Source organism: Eulemur rufifrons, chromosome 24 (genome assembly GCF_041146395.1).
Source record: "Eulemur rufifrons isolate Redbay chromosome 24, OSU_ERuf_1, whole genome shotgun sequence".
NCBI classification, from domain to species: Eukaryota; Metazoa; Chordata; class Mammalia; order Primates; family Lemuridae; genus Eulemur; species Eulemur rufifrons.
Window position 1 is genome coordinate 7118400 of NC_091006.1, and position 21735 is coordinate 7140134.

The 21735-nt window shown below is 45.0% G+C and overlaps 2 protein-coding genes across 3 annotated transcripts; both read left to right on the forward strand.

Annotated features, from left to right (window-relative positions):
- Positions 1-2405: 2405 nt before the first annotated feature.
- On the forward strand, positions 2406-9435 carry PSMC4 (proteasome 26S subunit, ATPase 4). 2 transcript variants are annotated; one of them, XM_069458559.1, is made up of 11 exons: positions 2406-2477; positions 3393-3491; positions 3617-3803; positions 5218-5364; positions 5447-5556; positions 5656-5749; positions 8081-8248; positions 8332-8408; positions 8553-8721; positions 8932-8987; positions 9174-9435. In XM_069458559.1, the coding sequence occupies exons 1-11, from the start codon at positions 2442-2444 to the stop codon at positions 9285-9287; spliced, it is 1257 nt and encodes a 418-aa protein (XP_069314660.1). In that variant the 5' UTR covers positions 2406-2441; the 3' UTR covers positions 9288-9435. The 2 variants fall into 2 exon arrangements, with proteins under 2 accessions (XP_069314660.1, XP_069314661.1); XM_069458560.1 differs by having other exon boundaries at positions 3710-3803.
- Positions 9436-12477: 3042 nt separating this feature from the next.
- ZNF546 (zinc finger protein 546) lies at positions 12478-21030 on the forward strand. The gene is given in 7 exon segments (XM_069457394.1): positions 12478-12526; positions 12529-12560; positions 14488-14517; positions 14519-14575; positions 15759-15885; positions 16977-17072; positions 18613-21030. Coding segments are annotated over 7 exon segments (2508 nt in total). The 3' UTR covers positions 20730-21030.
- The last annotated feature ends 705 nt before the right edge of the window (positions 21031-21735 follow it).

Consider the following 21735-nt stretch of genomic DNA (forward strand, 5'->3'; position numbering starts at 1 on the left):
AAGGGAGACATTTATTTCTCATTGCCAGAGAGGCCAGAGAGAACTTGGTGATGATTTGACTCGGCTCTCAGTCAAAGGCAAAGCTCTCAGTTGGGTTTGAGTCTGAAGCCTGGAAACTGGGAGGTTAGGTGGCAAGGGGGAAGATGATGGATTCCATTTTAAGTGATAGGTTCTAAGCCTCAAGTAAAAATCTGGGATGCCCTTGGGGTGTAAAGTGGGGACCTGGAATACAGAATTAAGAGTTGCCTATGCAGAGGAAAAAGGATAGATTTCTTGCCATCAGGGTTTTCCTTTTTTTGTGGAAATAAAAACTCTGGGACCTTAAAGAATCTGATTTATCTCTGGGTCCTCCCCCCTCCCCCCGCCCCCCCCCCCCCCGCCTGCCCCAGCATACAGCTGTCATTGAGCAGAAGCCACCAATTCTCTTTGTGACTTAGTGGAAGTGACTTTCTCTTGTTTGAGCCTCAGTTTCCCCATTTGCAAAATGAGGGAAAGCAAATCTACCGCTGAGGGTTGTGATGAAGAGTCAGAGATCATGGTTTGGAACTTGTCTGGCCAAAAGTAAATGCACAAATGGTGTCCGATGTGATAACCCACAACACACCCACCAGAGAGAAGAAAATCTTCAAAGATTGACAATACAGGCCAGGCGCGGTGGCTCACGCCTGTAATCCTAGCTCTCTGGGAGGCCGAGGTGGGCGGATCGTTTGAGCTCAGGAGTTCGAGACCAGCCTGAGTAAGAGCGAGACCCCATCTCTACTAAAAAAATAGAAAGAAATTATATGGACAGCTAAAAATATATACAGAAAAAATTAGCCGGGCATGGTGGTGCATGCCTGTAGTCCCAGCTACTCGAGAGGCTGAGACAGGAGGATCGCTTGAGCCCAGGAGTTTGAGGTTGCTGTGAGCTAGGCTGACGCCACGGCACTCACTCTAGCCTGGGCAACAGAGTGAGACTCTGTCTCAAAAAAAAAAAAAAAAAAAAAAAAGATTGACAATACCAAGTGTATATATACACAACTGGTGGGAGTACAAGTTAATACAGTTTGACAGTGTCTACTAAAGCTAAACAGGTATCTGTCCTATGACTAACAATTCCACTCTTGAGTATGTTTCCAGAAGTGAATACATATATTTGCCCAAAGAATATTCATAGCACCATGACAGCCCCAAACTGGAAAATATGCAGGCTGAAGTATATTCACACAATGCAAACCATTCAGAATGAAAATGAAAGAACTATTTTTACAAACAACATGCATGAATCTTAGAAACATAATGTTACCTTAAAAAAGCCAAACACACAGTGCACATTGTACAGGCCAAGTGAGAAAGAGTTCAAAACAAACAAAAGTAATTCATGTTGATAGAAGCCAGGTGAGTGATACACTCTTTAGAGGGGATGAAGGAAAGGAAGCACATGAGGCTTCTGGGGGTTGCTAATGTTTGGTTTCTTGAGCAGGGTACTGGTTGTATGGGCGTGTTCAATTTGTGTAAATTTGTTGAGCTGTAATATTTGTGCCCTTCTATGTATTTATACTTCACGAATAAAACATTTCCTGAGCAAAAATTGTAGCTGGTGTGGAAGGTGGCAGTGTTTCCCTGAGGCCAGGAGCACAGGCTTTGGGGACAGACAGATTTGGGTCCCAATCCGCACTTTGTTCCTCTGGCACATTGTGACTGTGGCAAGTGAATTCATGGCTCTGAGCCCGCTTCCTTCTCCGCAAAAGAGGAAACATAATACCTGTTACGATTCGATGACATGATGCTTGTGAAGCTTAAGCACAGGATCTGGAACAGGTCTGCTGGTCTCCTGTGTGAACCAGCTCAACGCGCACCCGCTGCCTCATTTTCTCCAGCTCTGAAGCATGTGTTCTACTCGATTCGCTGCCTTGGGTCTCCTCACTCCTAGGATGGAGTCCGGCACGAAGTGTCACCCTCAGGGGCGGCGTGGGCCTTCCCATCTTCGCACGGGGCACAATTCTAGGGTCAGCCCCACTTGAAGAACCCCTAAAAGATAGCTTCTACGGAGCCTGGCCCAAGGCCCCTCCAGCCCAGCCACTTAATGAGAGAGAACCTTTGCCCACCAGACTCTCCCTGACGTATCTTTGAGAAGTTCCTCAGTTGAAAGAGCAATCCGGTGGCGCCACCTCCTGGAAAGAAAGCCGCGTCTCCCGATCGCGCGCGAGATGGCGCCACGGCGCGTAGCGCGCGCGCACTGCTCCGAGCCCGCCCGCGCCCCCGCGGGTACGAATGGCGCATGTGCGTAACTTGGGGGCGGAGCCCAGAACGAGCCCTTCATCCTATCCGGCACATCCAGCCCTGTCTCGGCGATATCTTGAACTACGTTTCCCAGAGTTCCCATAGGACATTGATTTCCGGTGGCGTTAGCGGAAGCGGTGACTGATCAGGCCGGGCACACACAGGCAGGCTTGGTCACTATGGAGGAAATAGGCATCTTGGTGGAGAAGGCTCAGGTGCAGTGGGGACTTGGGCTTTTCAGTCCGGGCCGGGATAGTGGGGAGAGGGTGAAGCCAGACTTGAGTTGGAGCAGAAAGGCTTCGAGAATCCCAGCCCCGGCGATTTCAGAGGTCTCACTGGAGACCTTGGTGCTGTCCAGGGGCCTGTCTGAGTGGTCGAGTGATGTTAGGAAGGCGGTAGGACTCAGAAAGGGGCCTGGGGGTGTGAGTGACATTAGAGTGTCTTTGAGACTGATTAATTCCGAGGCCTGGCTGGGAGTGGTTAGTGACATAAGTGGCGCGGTAGGGTTGGGATTGGGTCGGGTGGCGAGTGATGTATGGGACCCAGCCATGAGGCCGAGTGATGCTGAGGTCTAGGCAGGGGGACTGACACATGTTGGGGGCTTGGCTTGGGGATTTGAGGCGGCGGCTAAGTATTATCTGTGGCTTGGCTGAGTGATGTTTGGGCCTAATGTAAGTTGGGAGTCTGTGACATGAGGGATATTTGGGGAGAAACTAGGGAATGGCAGGTTCTTTGAAGGTGCAGTGACTTTAACAGCCTATCTAGGAGAGCCATCTGACATTAGGAACCTGCCGAGGGGGGCTGGGGACCATTGGGGTCTGATAAAGAATTGATGTGACATTTAGACCCTTGTTGGGAGTTGGGTGACACTGGGGACATGCTATGATTGATGAATGATTGGAAAAGATCTGTTTGGGGGCAAGTTGACAGAGGGGCCTGTTTAGGGGGTTGGGTGACAACTGAAGCCTATTTAGGGGGCTGGGAGGTTTTCAGGATCTATTTTGAGGGTCTGAATTATGCCAGGAGACTGTTAGGGGCTCAGTGACTTCACGGTAAAGTGGGGAGAGGACTCGGGATGCTTTCATGAGGAGACCCTCTAGATCTAACCTGAGTTTTCCCCTTTGGTCTAGGATGAGATACCAGCATTGTCTGTGTCCCGGCCCCAGACTGGCCTGTCCTTCCTGGGTCCTGAGCCTGAGGACTTGGAGGACCTGTACAGCCGCTACAAGGTACATTCAACTCCCAACCCGTATCCTGCACAGGGCCCAGCATCTCATATTTCCCCCACTTTCCACCACTCTCTGGCTCAGCAAGGCCTGGAACCATCCCCTTCCTGTGCACTCTCTGCTCACAGAAACTGCAGCAAGAGCTGGAGTTCCTAGAGGTGCAGGAGGAGTACATCAAGGATGAACAAAAGAACTTGAAGAAGGAATTCCTTCATGCCCAGGAGGAGGTGAAGCGAATCCAGAGCATCCCACTGGTCATCGGGCAATTTCTGGAGGCTGTGGATCAGAATACAGCCATCGTGGGCTCTACCACAGGTGTGGGGGTTCGGGGAGACACCTCATTCATTCATCTCTCTACGTAACAACTGCTTCCTGCCATGTGCTAGGGTCTTAAAGAGCAGCAAACAAGGCAGGACAGTATAATGGTGCTCTTCAGAGAATTTTAACAGATCCAAAAGTAGAAATATATTTTACATTGTGAATGTCTGTCTATCTCTGCCTCTTACTATTTAAATATTCATATAAAAAAAAAGTTTCACCAAGGATATTTAGGCTTACTGTATGTGCTATATTCTGACGTTTTCTATTCTGTTCTAGTCTGTTTTGTTTTAAACACAGTTCTAGTTATGACCCTCTAAATTGATCTTGCAATTACTATTGGGTTAGGGCCTGTAGTTTGAAACCATGGATGGAGTGTTAAGAGATTGGGCTCTGGTAAGGTATATGGTAGCTGCTGTTATTAACATAGGTTCAGGCCCTGTCTTCACGGTCATTGTCTCTGGCGTCTTATCTGTATTTTCCTGCTTCTGGCCTCTGCTCCTCTGGACCAAGCCATGTTCTTGTAAAAGTTCTGGGGAAAGGCATGTGATTGTGCCTGGAATTGGACTGATGGGCTGTGAGGAAGTGAGGGGAGGAAGGTATCCAGGATGAAGCCTGTATCTTTGACCTGTGGAACTCAGGGGGACTGTGGGGCTCTGTCTGAGATGGCAACAGGGGTGGAGGAGTAGGTTTGGAGGGAGGCGGTGAGGGCAGTCTAGGGTGTCATGGGGTGGTGTCCAGGAGGCTGCGGGACAGCCAGCTTTGACCGTCAGGAGAGAGACTGAGCCTGGAAAAACGTGCATCATTAGTATACCTGTAGGAGGCGGGCTGGAGAGAGGAGCCTGGAGGCCGGTCACCAGGGCAGTGTTGTGCAGGAACTTAGATGGGAGAGGACAGGGCTGAATCAGGGCAGGGGCCGTGGGGAGGAGAGGAGGGACCGGTTGGAGAGATGCTCGGGAGGCTGGGTGGAAGGTTGTGGTGACTGATGGGCTGTGGAGGGACGTGGAGAAAGGTCCGAGATGAGGCTCAGGCCTCTGGCTGGGGACTGGGAGACAGTGGGTCTCCTTGGGACTGAGATCCAGGAGCACTACTGGGGGAAATATACCAAGATCACATTGGGGCACAGTGAGTGAGAGATACCCAAGGGACATCAGGGGAGGCATGCTGTTCACCCAGGGCTGGAGCTAAAGAGAGAGTCAGGGCTATAGACAGACAAGGAAGTCGCTAGTGTGAATATGGGGACAGACTGGAGGAGGCAAGACTGGAGGCTGAGAGCAGGCCCCTCAGGGTCTGAGCGAGAGATATTGGTGGCCTGGAGGGTGCAACTGAGGTTGGGGAAAGGAGGAAAGGACAGTTTTGAGGCTCTGTTGCTTCTCATTTTGCCCCCTCCCTTGCTGCCTCCTACCCAAAGGCTCCAACTATTATGTGCGCATCCTGAGCACCATTGATCGGGAGCTGCTCAAGCCGAACGCCTCGGTGGCCCTCCACAAGCACAGCAATGCCCTGGTGGACGTGCTGCCTCCCGAGGCCGACAGCAGCATCATGATGCTAACCTCAGGTGAGGGGGCAGCCCGGGGCCAGGAAGGCCCAAGGGGACGCTGTGGGCCAGGCTGGGAGCCCCAGCTCTGCTCTCCCACCAGACCAGAAGCCAGACGTGATGTACGCGGACATCGGGGGCATGGACATCCAGAAGCAGGAGGTGCGGGAGGCCGTGGAGCTCCCACTTACGCACTTCGAGCTCTACAAGCAGGTGAGGCAGTGGAGGTGGCAGGGAAGGGAGAGGCCCTGCTGGGTCTGGGGTTGGCGATGGGACCCCTGGCTCATCTTCCTTTCCCCCTCTGGGTTTCAGATCGGCATCGATCCTCCCCGAGGCGTCCTCATGTACGGCCCACCCGGCTGCGGGAAGACCATGTTGGCAAAGGCTGTGGCACATCACACGACAGGTGAGCCTCTTACCCCCTCTCCTGAGCTCTGACCACTTGAGGGTCCTCTCATCTCTTTGGGGTCACATAGGTGAGGTCATCTGAAAGTGAAGAGGGGACGAGGTGAGGTGCTGAAGGACAACAGAAAAGTCTTCCAAGAGAGATGTCAGATCCTTCCCAGGCAGTGTTGAGGACCCAGGCGAGGTTGGAGGTAGGAATTTGTGGCGGTGCCCATCTGCCCTGTTCTCATTTTTCTCCATGGTATCTAGCAGTCCTCGTGCAGTTATTTGTGTGGTGGGAGTAATAGATACCATTTATGATATATAACAGGAGCAGCTCTCAGCATTTAGGCATGTATTAATTGTTTAATTAATACATAATCAATTAATAATTACTTAATTGCCAGAACCCCCCAGTAAAATAGGTACCTTTGTTGTCTCTATTTTACACAAAAGGAAACATGGTTAAGTAACTTGCTCAAGGTCACCAGCTTGCAAGCGGTTGTGCTGGGATTTAATCCCAAACTGTTTGACCCACACCTCAAGCTCTTAGCCACTCTATTGATTCTTTGGCCTCAGTGACTAAGGGGCAGGGTTTTGCTGTATGTGTGCACCAAAAAAAAAAGTTGCAAAGGATAATTTGAGAGTCTTGGCAAGAGGATGACGGACCATTGAAGAAAGAAAGAAACAAGCCATAAAGCTTTGTGTTGTGTTTAGGATCTAGGAAACCTGCCAGTCACTTTTTTCTTATTTAGTTTTTAAAAACTGTATTTAAATGTTTTCTGAAAGTAATTTAAGGGAAAATTATTTCAAAAGAGTCCCTGTGTACCCTTCATCCAGATTCCCTAATGTCATTATCTTACATAACCACAGTAATGAAAACCAGGAAATTTACACTGGTACGCTACTATGAGCTAAAGTGGAGCCTCCTTCCAATTTCACCAGTTTTTCTACTAGTGTCCTTGTTCTGCCCAGAGTTCCAGTCCAGTGAGGACAGACAAGCTTGGCTGAGTAGGAGTAGAAATTGAGGGACCCTTGCTTCATGGTGTCTTTTTCTGAGTGAATCGATCTGAGTGAATCAGGGTGGTTTGTCGCTGGCAGAGAGAGGGAGAAGAGAGACTGCAGTAGGGGTGGAGCAGCAGGAAAAGCTGCTCACTGGGGTTGAGTTATCTGACCGTGGAGGAAGATTAAGGCCCAAGCTGAGAGGGGGGTTCATCTCTCTGTTATGGTGGCAATTCATGCAGTTTAGTAAGAATAACTGAAGCAGGAGCCCATTCTGGGGCAGGTGGAAGAAGTATCAGAGCCCAGAGGGGGATGAGAGCTTGGGAGGACAGGGAAGGAGGGGGCACCACAGGGACTGCAGCGATTGAGTAGGAAAGGCCAACAGACAAGCTGGACTCAGATGAGGCAATTCCATTTGGGATTGGCTAGTCAAAATCATTTTCTTTAAAAAAAAAAAAAAGAAAGATAAGGCAATTCCAGAGATGGGGGTTCCACATGGAACTGGTTGGATGCCTGCAGAGCAGCTAGGTAAATATGTGGCCAAAGCAAGGTGGTCAGGATGTGTTTAGGGCAGAAAAGGTCAGAAACCTGGATGTTCGGATGCTGAGTGGGCCCCCGGGTGATGCAGGGACTGGGAAAGAGGGACACCTTGAGCCAGGTGTAAAGTCTGGATCTTAGGGGGTGGAGAGGGCAGAGCTGCAGCCCTGCACAACTCCTAGTTTATGACATGAAGCCCCTGGCCTGTGTGTATGGACTGTGTGTCTCCGTTCTCCATGGTGGCTGAGGAGAATCCTTGGGGTGTGCTCCGCACAGCACAAAGCTGCATTCAGTCATTAAGAAACAAATTGAAGTTTAAGAAACAAGTCCAAAGCCTGGGCCCAGAACACACCTATCTTTGACCACATTGCTAGTTGTCAGTTATATCAGAAGATGTGCCGTGGTCCCTGACCATTTCAGGTAATTAAAAAGCAGGTCCATATAACAAATAGGAATTCAGAGCTCTTGGCAACACAGCATGATGTCTTAGTATCTGGGCAATGTATCTGTTACTAACATTGGAAGCACTCTGGAAATCCAGTTTTTTGGGGTTTTTTTTAGTATTTAGTATCCTGATTTTTAAATGTTGGGCCAAAAAATGGCACATCTGTGAGCAGGGTTCATGGTTTGTGGTGCTGAGTCACTGTGGGGCACAAGCAGATGGCTGGTCCTCAGGGCTGGATCTGGGACCCAGCCACTAGGATTGGGTATCCAAGAAAAAGGATGTCTTCAGGGAATTCCCAGTTTCAGTTAAAAGCAGAATGGGCCCCACAGGAGGCTCTTCTCCATCTAACCCTTGTCATCCTGCCATCAGCTGCATTTATCCGGGTCGTGGGCTCGGAGTTTGTACAGAAATACCTGGGCGAGGGTCCCCGCATGGTCCGGGATGTGTTCCGCCTGGCCAAGGAGAATGCCCCTGCCATCATCTTCATAGATGAGATTGATGCCATCGCCACCAAGAGATTTGATGCCCAGACGGGAGGTGAGTGATGCCCAAACAGGGCCTGGGGTCTTGGGCAGGCTTGTCACACGGGATGCCCTGGACTGACTGGTCGCATTCTCCAGCTGACAGGGAGGTTCAGAGAATCCTCCTGGAGCTGCTGAATCAAATGGATGGATTCGACCAGAACGTCAATGTCAAGGTTCAGGGTTCTGGATGGGCAAGGGGAGGTGGGGTCTAAGAATCAGGGAAAGGTGGGGGCTGGGATGTGAGGGGTAGATATCATGGCACGAGGAGGAGGAGGTAGGGGGGACAGAGGTCTGAGTTGGCCTGCCCCCGCTGCCAGGTGATCATGGCCACAAACAGAGCAGACACCCTGGATCCAGCCCTGCTGCGGCCAGGACGCCTCGACCGTAAAATTGAATTTCCCCTCCCTGATCGTCGCCAGAAAAGATTGATTTTTTCCACTATCACCAGCAAGATGAACCTCTCTGAGGAGGTTGACTTGGAAGATTGTATCCTGTTCCCAAGTGATGGAGGGACCACAGTTGGGAATGGGGATTGGATCTTCACCTCCACCTCTGCCACCACCACAGCCCAAATTGTGCAGATGGGGACCAGGGTCCAGGGAGGAGAGTGGTGACAGAGATGGCCAAGGATGTCTTCTGGCTCCAGGCATTCACCCCATCAGGCAGGGAATGGTTTCCTTAACTCACTTGCTGCAGATGTGGCCCGGCCAGATAAGATTTCAGGAGCTGATATCAACTCCATCTGTCAGGAGGTGAGGGATGGTTTCTCTTTGCATCTGGGCAGGGGGGTTGTGAAGACCCTTCTTCCTCTTCTCTGAGACCACTCTGCTGCAATCCTTTTGTCCCCTCTTGGGTCTTGGGCCCCATCTTTCTCTTCCTCCACCATCACTAGGGGTGGGGAGTACAGGAAATAGATTTTAACTCTCATCCTTCAACAGAGTGGGATGTTGGCCGTCCGTGAGAACCGATACATTGTCCTGGCCAAGGACTTCGAGAAAGCATACAAGACTGTCATCAAGAAGGACGAGCAAGAGCATGAGTTTTACAAATGACCCCTCCCTTTCCTCCCCCCACACCACTCAGGGACTGGGGCTTCTCCCGCCTCCCCAGTCCCCCTAACCCAAAACTTAGTGTTCTTTTCTCTTTACCCAGGATTGGTTTATTCAATAAATAGATTAAACTAAATCCATTTAATTTCTTTTTTTTTTTCTTTTTGACCTCCCATTCCATGGCGAAGATTTAATTTCTTTTTAGAAATTTAACTCCTTTGGAGAATCTGGGCCTTGAATCAGATCTTCTGGGTCCCTTCTGATCTCCTGACAGATGAGTGGGTGAAGGAGAAGCAAAAAATTTGAACCAAGTGGCTTCAGAAATTCGGGGGAAGGGATGGAATGAACGTGAGACAGCAGCCCTCAGCCACGGAATAAAGCCCCTGTGTGTCTCCCCACCCCCATTTCCTACGAGTAAAAGATCATTTGTTGAGCCTAAGAATACTGAGTTATAGAAATGCCCCCTGTATTTCTGGAGACAAGATTTGATTTCAGAAGTCAAATAAAGCTTTGCCTTAAGGAAAAAATAAATGTGTTAGTTCAAAAGCTGCCTCGTCTCAGGAGGGCGTCTTGCTGGTCAGTAGAAGCTGCACTTCAAAGAGACAGCTGTAACCTGGGCCTTTGGTTCTCACCTGTTTTGAAAGACAAGGCAGGCCTCCCTTAGAACCAAAGGTTGCAGGTGCTGACAGGTGGACCCCCGGAGATGAGAGCTAATCAGATAGATATGCTAATGCCCAAGCCGGGCCCAGATGGAACCATGCGGTTAAAGTAATTCACACAAAGCACAGCCCATGTTGACTTCTGGGATCATCTCTGTCTCCAAGAACACAATCACCAGAGCCAAGATGTCTCTGTTTGTTGCTAAAGTAATAGCCTTATCATAAAACTTAGAAGTTTGCCCCAAGATGATTTTATAACTCATTGTTCCCCTAGTTAGAGTTAGTTAAAGGATCTGTAGTAGCCTTTTAGGAGACTTTGACCCTAAAGCAAACTGCCTGTATGTACCCTATATAATACCTGTGTGGAGTTTCAGTTGGGGAGATATTTTATGCGGGTAAAATATTTCCATCTGGATACCCTCCTTTATCTATTTTCATAAACTTTTACTTTATAAACTATATCTTTGGCTCTGTGTATTATTACTGCCATTACTTTATCTTTTATTTCTGTTTCCTACTATATTTTTCATCCTTTGCGATGACGCCTGCCTGAGAGACCTGATCGGAAGAAAAAAACCTCTTTGCAGGGAGCCTAGCTAACTCCCCGCAACCATTTGGTTTTTCAGGGAGGCTGTCGGTCCCACAACCCTCAGTGACACATACACTCGAACAGCCGGGTACACCTATTTAAAATACACATATTGAGCCCCTGCTGTATACCAAGCGTTGAGACTCCAACAAATTCCACCTTGCGCAGCTGGCGCCCGACCGCTCACGCACTCGGCTCAGGGTCGCGTCCGCGGATATACTTGAAGGTTGGGCACTTCAGGCTGTGTGGCGACGCTTGCGTAGCCCAGACAGTTCGCGGGGTGTAAGTTCTCAGTTTCTACGCCGGCTCCTGGGCTGTGGGCTGGAGCCGCGAGATCCGCTCGCGCCTGCGCCGGAGCTAATCAGCGTCCGGCAGTGGACTACATTTCCCAGAAACCCCACGGGCAGAGTCAGCCTGGACCCCACGGGCCTCTTCCGGTGCGTTCTTGCTGGTTCAGCCACCGGGGGCGGGGCGTGTTAGTTGCAGCCAGGCGAGAAGTCGGATCTAGGTGAGAGGGAGCGGGACTCGCGGGGTAGCGTTGACAATGAGGCTGCCGCCCAAAATGAGGAGCACCGGGGGGCGGACTTGGCGTGTGGTACCCGGAGGGAGCCTCAGGCCTGTGAGTGCGTGAGGAGCAGAGGAGGGGGATTGGGTGACCAAGTGTGACAGACTGTGTATGTATGTGTATGCGCGCGGCTGTGCGCCTATCAGGGCCAGGTTGGGCCTTTGTGACGGTGGGTGCGGGTGTGAGGCTGAGACTTGTGCCTGACCCTTTGGTATGTGTCACTGACCCTCTCCCCTCACGGCCCCTGATACCTGCACAAAGCAGTGTCCCCAAGGGGAAGGTAAAATATTGAGCTCTAGGATGAAGGTGTTAGATCCGGTTCCCCTTGGCCCCAGGAACAGAGAGGAAGATCACTGAGGCTGCAAAAAGGCAAAGGAGTTTATTGGCTAGCCCGAGCTAGGGTCCAAATTCCAGAGCACCGACGCAGTGGCCTCTCCAGGAACTAGGACCCCGCCCTGGGGTAAAGGTTAAGCTTTTATACTTTTCTGTATGCTAGTTTTCACACGACACGTTAGTCTGCACACGACATGTTAGTCTGCACACAAGACGTTAGTCTGCACACGACATATTAGTCTGTACACGACACACTAGTCTGCACTTTATCCCCACTTTAGTTTATTTGTCCTTTTTTTTAGAAGTGGCTGATCGCGTTGGCTCCTGGTTTGTTGACTTTAAGCTTCGGGCTTTTCGCGCTGGTGCCAGTTGTAGTTAACCTCATCCAGGGGAAGAGGAGGGTCTCCGACGGGGGAGGGGGGCTGTTGTTGCATACCTTCTAGTTTTTGGTTACAAGCGATACTGGGAACACACGCCCTGCACAAGCCGTTCATGCGCTGATCATGTCTTGCTCTTCTTATCTACTTAGTTGTTTGGAGGGCCCTGGACTATCTAGCCCTTTCTCAGGAAGTAACTTGCCCTTACCTCCCTGGGGCTTTGTTTTCCTTTACTTTAGTGAAGCCTGCCATGGCTCCACTTATGCTAAGCACCAAGCCAGCAAGCCATATATACAGAAGCAGAACTAGGCTTCTCACATCTAGGAAGCCTAGCCTATCATGGAGTTACCTTTGCTCTTATCCCTGTTTTTTATTCTGATTAACTATATTTATCAAATAACTAAAAGCAAGCATAGTCACAGAAGCGAATAGCATCAGTTAGAATTAAAGAGAGCACACATTTTCCTACTATCAATTCCTGTTCTTCAAAAGATCCTGAAGAGGAAGGAAAAATTGTGTAGCAAGTCTGAAAGTCCACATCCAGGTGAATTTGTTTCCTCTTTGTTCGTAAAATGCAATTTTGTTCTTACTACATGGAAACATCTGCTTTTGTTTTCCTGAAATGTCCAGGGACCTGTCCTAGGCCTTCGTTTCCAGTGAATGAGGGACCATGCAGATGGATCCTCCTCTTCACTGGCTTCCAAATGCCCTTCGTTTGTTCAAATCATTCCTCTGGAGTCATATTTTGTAATGGTAGAGAAATGCTATCCTGGAGTCTAAAGTTAAAACTTTGTTTTATTGAGATTAATGTTTAGATAGAATCACATCATCGGTCTTCTCCAAAGACCTCAGTTTAAAAGTATGACAGGATCAGAGATGGTTCGGCGGGTGTCAGTAAGTGATAATGATCATCTGCTTTGTAAGGATTTTAGGACTGGGAATGTGATTAGAAGTCTGAGGGTAGAAATCTGTGTGAATATGAGCAGGGTTTTTTCCAGGGAATCAATGAGTTGAAATTTATGTTTATAAAGAGTTAGTCACAAGGAAAAAAAAAAGTACATATGAGGGAAGTCAAATATTGAGCTGTAGGATGAAGGTTCCCAGCAAGAAGTTATGAGGTAAAGTAATAGAGTGATGAACAATAATATTCAAATTTTACATTTTATATGAATCTCATTTACTAACATCAAAATTTAAAGACACTTAACAGGGATTATATCCAAAATGATGCTTCAGGGAAATAGAGGAGAACCAAACACTGTTGTGTCTGCTTTGCACAAATTTTCTTATTCAGACTGCAGATGCTGCTCACCTGACTTGTGTTCAGAGAAGAATCTTAATAGTGAAAAGGCCTTGTTGAATTGAAGAAGAATTCATGCTCAAGAACTGGTAGGCATTATTTAGAATGGTCACACTGATTTCCTTACTGTTTCCACACATGTCAAACCAATTTGCTTCCAACATGTTAAAAAAATTTTATTTTATAATTGGGTTTAGATTTATTGTATACTTCTGATTATGGAATTAATGCTCACCTTTTACAAACAATTCAGTTATTTGGTTATGTTACATGAGGGACTTATAAGGAAGAAAGGTAAAGTAGCCCTAGCATCACTGTTAATATTCTGGGGAGGTACATTTTAGCAAAATTTCTCCTGTGTGTGTGTGTGTGTGTCCGTGCACGCATGTGCGTGTGCTTTTACTGCAGAATAGAAATTGCACTAGTTGATCATTGAAAGGACACAGAGACTCTCTCTTGCTATTTTTAGTGAATGACCCATACTCAGGTTTCACTCAAAGAAATCCTGGGCTTCAGAGGCAAAAGCCAGAGCTGAAAGAGAATTGGCTTTATATTTACAGAAATATGGATTCAAAACACAGCTCTGACTCTTACTAACTGTGAATTGGGGCAAGGAACTGTACTTGGAGCCTCCATTACCTCATCCGTTGAATGGAGATAACTACATTGCGTGATTAAATGTTAATGTGATAAAGGGATCTTCATGTGGAAGTGCCTAAAAATATTTATCTTTGTTGTTGTCGTGGGCAACCATGACATAAACTAGCAACCATGGGCATAAATTCGCACCTCCCAGCCCTGATATTCAGATACTGGGGTGGTCAGGGACTTCATGCAGGACAGAGTTTAGATGATCCTGATTAGGAAATAGAGGATGGTTGGATACAGAGGATTCTGGGGGCTGTTGTTCTGGCAAGTTTTGCGGTTTTGCAGTGGGAAAGGCTGCCTGCTGTTTTCTGCCTTCATGTCTGCAGAGTGTGGGCATATTCCCAAGCCATGAATGATGTTGGGGTTTGGATGGGGCAGCCCCTTCTCAGCCCTAGAGTGGGGATGGATGGAAGAGGATCTGCTCAGGGCAAGACTTAACAATTTAGTCTCAGCCACAGATCAGCATCATCAGAAACCGGGGTGGTCCAGAAACCTTTCTGCTGGAGGGCCTGGTCTGGCTCCATGCAGGAGGCCTCTGCTCTGTATCTACGCTTGCACCGGTGGTTCCCCATGGCATAGGAAGGGCTTGGCTTTATCCAGACTTCCTGTTCTCTTCCCCAGTTTGTATGGGCTTGTAAGTAGAAATAAAATAAAGGCAGGATCATATTAACTTAAGTCATTTTGGGAATTCTGAGACACACCTGGTCTCAAAGTCACTTGTTCCTCCCCCAGCCCTGGCTTTTCTGGACTCTATGCTTCTCCGATTGAGGAAGCCCAAGGAGAACTGACCAGTTCATGCAGTTCTAAAACTATGGCCCATGTAAGTTTGTAATTCTGTTATTTGAAATACGGTGTTTTTAAATTCATGTGATCCTTTTTATTATCCTGATCTTTCCTTCCTAAGACAACCCTGTTGGTGAACCTGCTTTCCAGTTACTCTGATCACAGTGAAGGATGCTGCCAAACAGCCTAGTGTCCTCCACATTTGCCCCTCTTTTGTCTTACCTGTGTTCACCTATTCATTTTTCATCTATCTGCCCTGTTTTCTCTCAGGAGCATTGACTGAGCAGTGAAAGATAAAGTACCTCAAGGGAAATATTTGAGCTTCCATCATCAGAGTCATGATTCTATGGCATAGATATGGTAGCCCCATTAGACTCCACAGACCTGAGCTTTGAGGGTGATAGCATGGAATTTAGAGTTGAGTGTTTTGCCATCCCAGATGACTCAAACACTCCTTTCCATGTCAGCCCCAGAAGAAGAGGTGAGATCTCGTGCATTGAGAGGCTTAGAGGACTAGGTTGGAGTGTGATTGGGGCCTCCATGTGGAGTTTTCAGGGATCTAGCCAGGGGATCCCTGAAAGATGAACAATAGGACAGAATTCAGTTTTGTGATTGAGGAGGTTGTGCTTGTCTCCAGTGACATCAGTGTCATTGTGGATCATTCTACATCAATGTCCTCTAGCTTAGGACTAAGACAAGTGTTCCTGAGGGACAGTTGGGGTAGTAGGTAGGAAGATCCTCCAGATCCCTAACGATGGGTAAAAATAGGTCCCCAGGATTGGGGAAGACCTTAAACATTTTGTCCCACCTAAATGCCTAAGCATAAAAGGATTAGTTTGATATATCCATAAGATGGATGTTATCTTGCATGATATGAACCTGAGTTTCAAAGAAATCACAGAAATTTTAGAGTACTTTTGGAGGAAAAATTCTTTTTGAAAAAATATTCCTTGAAGAGAGGATGATGAAACTCACATTTATTCAGAACTTAAAATGCAGGCACATGATAGGCAGTGTGCTTATTTATGCCATCTCATTTAATTTGCATCAAATTAGCTCCCTACTTCTTAAATACTAGTGTCTTTATTCTTCCATACGTGTCGCAGGCTTGAACCCCAGTTTACTTGTTTGCTATATTGCTGCTTTCCTGCAAAGCAGTTTTCCATCTTGAAAATACATTTTAAAAACATTTTTTATAATACATAGATTTGTCATTTCAGGTGTCCTTGGCTTTCAGGGATGTGGCCATAGACCTTTCCCAAGAGGAGTGGGAGTGCCTGGACCCTGTGCAGAGGGACTTGTATAAGGATGTTATGTTGGAGAACTACAGCAACCTGGTCTCACTGGGTAAGGTGTCTGCCCAGATACTTTACAGGCTGTTTTCTAGAATGTCAGCTTTGTCCACTGTTCAATTTCAGAACTCTGTTTTAAGAAGCCAACTGAATTTCTATCCCCTATTTCTAAAGAAATAGTTTAAACATTGTTAGGGTGGAAATGGGCACCTGGGTTAAGGTGCACCTTCACTTTCCCCATCCTTTCACTCTTCCCTCTGGCCTGTGACTGCCTGTTCTTCTAAATGATTCTCAGATTTGAGTAGTGCAACATTTTCAGAGAAACTAGATTTCCTGTAATGTGTATACTCAGAATTCCTACAGCTGCTCTATGTTAATGTCTGGCTTACCTGCAAGAGAACAGCTAGTCTCAGGGTTCTGGTTTTCTTTGACTATCAAAAGAGCCTTTGCAGATTATATAGTGGTAGATTAGGTTAACAAATATTCATTTAAAATTCAAGGAAACACACCTCATTCTAGAAGAGACATATTCTCTTGAACTTGCTTTGTGGTTGAAAGTTACAGTCTGTGAATTTTGCATTTTCTGTCGAAGGAATATCTAAGGAAAAACCTGGAAGTATTTTAGGAAACTTAGATTTCTCCTAGCAAAATATTAACATCTACAACAAAATAATACTATATACTAGGCATCCTTTTAAGCCTTTACATATATTAATTCATTTAATTCTCACAATAACTCTATGAAGTACATAACATTAGTCCCATTTTGCATTTGATAGAAGTGTAAGACATGGAGAGTAAGTAACTTTTCAAAGTCACACAGCTGGTAGGTGGCAGAAGATTTGAACCCAGGCCATAGGGCTTCAGAGTATGCGCTTGCACCCCTCTCTACACTACCTTTAAAAGCAGAGCAAACCTTTTCCCTCTCTTACCTCATCTCTTTAGTCCTGTAATCGTTGAGTCCATCTTAGTGTGAATATTCTTCAATGGCCTTCTTCTTTATTCTGAAGGCTTTATTACGTACTGTTTCACCTACAGTTTATTATAAATGTAACCGAGTCTGAATTAAGTCATTTCCAGGTTATGTTTGTTTTGAGTGCGTTTTGGTTTTTTTCTATAACGTGTCATATTTTTTCTCATGAACAGGATGTGCCATTCCTAAGCCAGATGTGATCACTTTATTGGAGCAAGAGAAAGAGCCCTGGGTGGTAATGAGGGAAGGGACAAGGAATTGGTACCCAGGTGAGTGATAGCAAATCAGGCAGGGGAACGCCATCACAAGTGATGGTCCACTAGGTCAGGGAAGAAGCACATCCTGAGATGTTGTTTGGAAAGCTCCTTTCAAAGGCCCAAGGCCTTTGGAGAAAGGGACTGAAACCAGGGAAACATTAAGATTCTCTCAACATGAGCTACCAAGGGAACTTTACCCCCATTTGCCTGTTTCTCTGCTCTCATATTTCCCTCCCATTTCAAAGAAGAGTTGCTTTCTTTCTTCCCCTTTGACAACCATCTTACCTATATTTCCAGGTCCTCTTTTACATTTAGATTTATAGTCATTTCTCCATTGCCCAAAATTATTTAATCCAACAGATATTTCCTATTTCCCTGACCTAAGCCAGGCACTGTGCTAGAGTCTAGGCACTATTTATATACATTCCTATTGTTACAGAGATGTTGATATCATAATAAGGGAAGCATGTAGTAAATAAGTAAACAGATAATATCAGGTGTTGATATGTGTTGTGAAGAAAACTAGATAGGGTAAGGAGACAGAATGCTAGGGAGTTAGTAGGGCTAATTTAGATAAGACCAGGAAAGGCCACTCAGAGATGATGAGGTGTGGCATATCATAGGATCTGAAAGGGTGCCTTGTGGTAGAAGATTGAGAACAAAGAGGACAGTACCTTGCACAGATCTTAGAGACAAACAAGTGCTTTTTGGATTTGATAATGTTTGGATTTTATTCTAAGGAGAAAGAGAAACTTTTGAGAAGAGAATTAGGTACAGATTCTCAATGATCTGCATCAAAACTATCTGATGAAAATGGTTAAAAATACACATATCTAAGACTTGTTCCTATAGATTTTGATTCAGTTTGTGTGATTTGGTGCCTATATTTGATTTGGAGCAGTATATGTAAGAAACTTCCCTAAATCCATCCTAAATAGGAGGACCACTGATTTAACCTATTGCCCTACTCACCTATTGTACCCTTTTTAAAAGTCATATCATTTTCTGATGTCTTTTCACCTTCTTTCAAATTTCATTACAATAATTTAGAGTTCTCTAAGCCAACAGCCAGCAAACTGCAGCCCATGGGCCAAATAGTTCACTGCCCGTTTTTGCATGGCTCACGAGTTTTTACATTTTTAAATGGTTGGAAAATTGTTTTTACATTTTTTAATGGTTGGAAAAAATCAAAAGTAAAAGAATATTTTGTGTTATGTAAAATTTTTTTGAAATTCAAATTTGAATATACATAAATAAAATGTTATAACAGCCATGCTCATTCAATTGCATATTGTCTGTGGCTGCCTTTGTGCCATAACAGCAGAGCTAAGTAATTGTGACAGAGATATATGCCTCATGAGGCCTAAAATATTTACTATCCGGTCCTTTACAGAAAAGGTTTGTTGACTCCTTCCCTAAACCTTTTACTTCTAATGTGTGTTATTTCAGTGTATCTTTTATTTCTACTATAAGGTGCAACCTCCACATCCACAGAAAAATAGCATTACAGCATCTGTTTGCTTTTTACTTTTTGTTTTTTTTTATTTTGCAGATTTGGAGTGCAAGTATGTCACCAAGAATTTATTTCCAGAAAATGATGTTTATGAAATATATTTATCTCAATTGCAGACGGTGGAAAAAAGTAAAACTTACATCCATGAGGACACCATTTTCAGAAATGATTTGCAGGACAAACATGAATTTGAGAGACCAGAGGGACATCAGATGGGATGCATTAGTGAAATGATAATCCAAAAACCAATATCTCTTCCTCTACATCAGAAAATTCATACTGGGGAGAAATCATATGATTGTAAGGAATGTAGGAAGGCCTTCAGACAACAGTCATATCTTATTCAACATCTGAGAATTCACACTGGTGAGAGACCCTATAAATGTGTGGAATGTGGAAAGGCCTTTTGTCGAGTGGGAGATCTGAGAGTACATCAGACTATCCATGCTGGGAAGAGACCCTATGAATGTAAAGAATGTGGGAAGGCCTTTAGACTTCATTATCACCTTACTGAACATCAAAGAATACATTCTGGTATAAAACCCTATGAGTGTAAGGAATGTGGGAAAGCCTTTAGTCGAGTCAGAGACCTCAGAGTACATCAGACAATTCATGCTGGGGAGAGACCTTATGAATGTAAAGAATGTGGGAAGGCCTTTAGACTACATTATCAGCTTACTGAACATCAAAGAATTCATACTGGTGAGAGGCCTTATGAATGCAAGATTTGTGGAAAAACCTTTAGGGTACAGCGACATATTAGTCAACATCAGAAAATTCATACTGGTATAAAACCCTATAAATGTAATGAATGTGGAAAGGCTTTTAGTTATGGCTCGTACCTTGTTCAACATCAGAAAATTCATACCGGTGAGAAACCCTATGAATGTAAAGAATGTGGTAAGTCCTTTACTTTTCATGCAGAACTTACTCGACATCATAGAATTCATACTGGTGAGAAACCCTATGAATGTAAAGAATGTGGAAAAGCCTTTCGTCTTCAAACAGAACTTACTCGGCATCATAGAACTCATACTGGTGAGAAACCCTATGAATGTAAGGAATGTGGGAAGGCCTTTATTTGTGGCTATCATCTTACTTTACACCTGAGAACTCATACCGGTGAGATTCCCTATGAATGTAAGGAATGTGGGAAAACCTTCAGTAGTCGCTATCATCTTACTCAACACTACAGAATTCATACTGGTGAGAAACCCTACATATGTCATGAATGTGGGAAAGCCTTTCGTCTTCAAGCAGAACTTACCCGACATCACAGAATTCATACTTGTGAGAAACCCTATGAATGTAAGGAATGTGGGAAGGCTTTTATTCGTAGCAATCAACTTATTACACACCAGCGAATTCATACCAATGAGAATATCTATGAATGTAAAGAATGTGGGAAGATTTTTAGTCGTCGCTATAATCTTACTCAACATTATAAAATTCATACTGGTGAAAAGCCCTATACATGTAAAGAGTGTGGAAAGGCCTTTCGTTTTCAGACAGAACTTACTCAGCATCAGAGAATTCATACTGGTGAAAAACCCTATAAATGTAAGGAATGTGGGAAAGCCTTTATTCGTAGCAATCATCTTACTCAACATCACAGAATTCATACTGGTGAGAAACCCTATGAATGTAAGGAATGTGGGAAGACCTTTAGTCGTCACTATCATCTTACTCAACATCACAGAATCCACACTGGTGAGAAACCGTACATATGTAATGAATGTGGGAATGCTTTTATTTGTAGTTATCAATTGACCTTACATCAAAGACTTCACACTGGTGAGATTCCATATGAATGTAAGGAATGTGGAAAAACCTTCAGTCGTCGGTATCATCTTACTCAACATTTTAGACTTCATACTGGTGAGAAACCTTACGGGTGTAAAGAGTGTGGGAATGCCTTTCGCCTTCAAGCAGAACTTACTCGACATCATACAATCCATACTGGTGAGAAACCCTATAAATGTAAAGAATGTGGGAAGGCCTTTAGTGTTAACTCAGAACTTACTCGACATCACAGAATTCATACTGGTGAAAAACCCTATAAATGTAAAGAATGTGGGAAAGCCTTTATTCGTAGTGATCAACTTACTTTACATCAGAGAAATCATATTCATGAGGAAACCCTATGCATAATGTAAAGATAATACGATGGCCTTTACAAAATGCCTTTTACAACAGCAGAGAATTCATAATTTAAGAATTTTTTTACTTCTTAGGGAACATGGGAATCCCTTTTGCCTCATGCTCATAATTGAACAAAAATGGCTTTACACGTTAATTTAAAGAATTGAAAACCTGTAGCATCACTCAATCCTGGTTAAACTAGCAGATTGGTATTGGTGCAGTGCGTGTCAAACCATCAAGGACCTTTTCTTCTGCAAACTGTTGTTGAATATTGCTTCTATAAAATGCAGTGGTACTGGATTACCAGAAAAATGAAATGGAAAGAAAAACAGACACACAAAAGCCCCAATTTTTTATTATTGAATTTAACTGACATAAATTAGCTCTCAATTGCTGTAAAGTTTCTAAATACTTGCTCTTGGCATTTGTATCTTAACTCATTGCAGACCAAAAGCAAACAATTTGTGGACCAGTGTCAGCACGTGGACCACACTTTATATAGCACTGTAACAGAAAAATGATTCTGTTAATATAATGAATGTGGGAGAAACTAGAGCCATGGCACAACTTTGCTGTAATTCTCATAATTCCACCTCTGCCTGTGTGGTTTTTAGCAAAGCCCTTCTCTGTGCCTTGGTTTTAAAATGGTAATAATAGTAGCTTCCTAATGGTATTTTTGTGATGAAATGCTAATAAAAAATAAAACCTTTAGAAGAGTATTTAGCACACAGCATATGCTCAATATATATTATAATTTTTATCACCAATGATAACTGTGAGTAAATTCGTGTGAAAGGAAGACCTTGTGGATGTAAGGAGTTTGTAAAAAACATTATCCTTCAGTGCTTACTTAAATTTGGATAATTAAGTATAGATAAAGTCTAAGGAAATGCAGTAAACTTCCACTTCTAAAATCAGAATTCATCTCTGAAAATTAACGTGAGAAAGAATTCTCTATATTTGATGAGAGTAAAGACTACGAGAGCTTTTGAAGAATTACAGGGAGCTATAATGCTTTTT

Excerpts from the sequence above, each read along its gene's own strand:
- PSMC4 (XM_069458559.1), top strand. The coding sequence starts at position 2,442 with ATGGAGGAAATAGGCATCTTGGTGGAGAAGGCTCAG. Across the intron at positions 3,804-5,217 it reads CATCGTGGGCTCTACCACAG|GCTCCAACTATTATGTGCGC; the intron begins GTGTGGGGGTTC and ends TCCTACCCAAAG. Across the intron at positions 5,365-5,446 it reads CATCATGATGCTAACCTCAG|ACCAGAAGCCAGACGTGATG; the intron begins GTGAGGGGGCAG and ends CTCTCCCACCAG.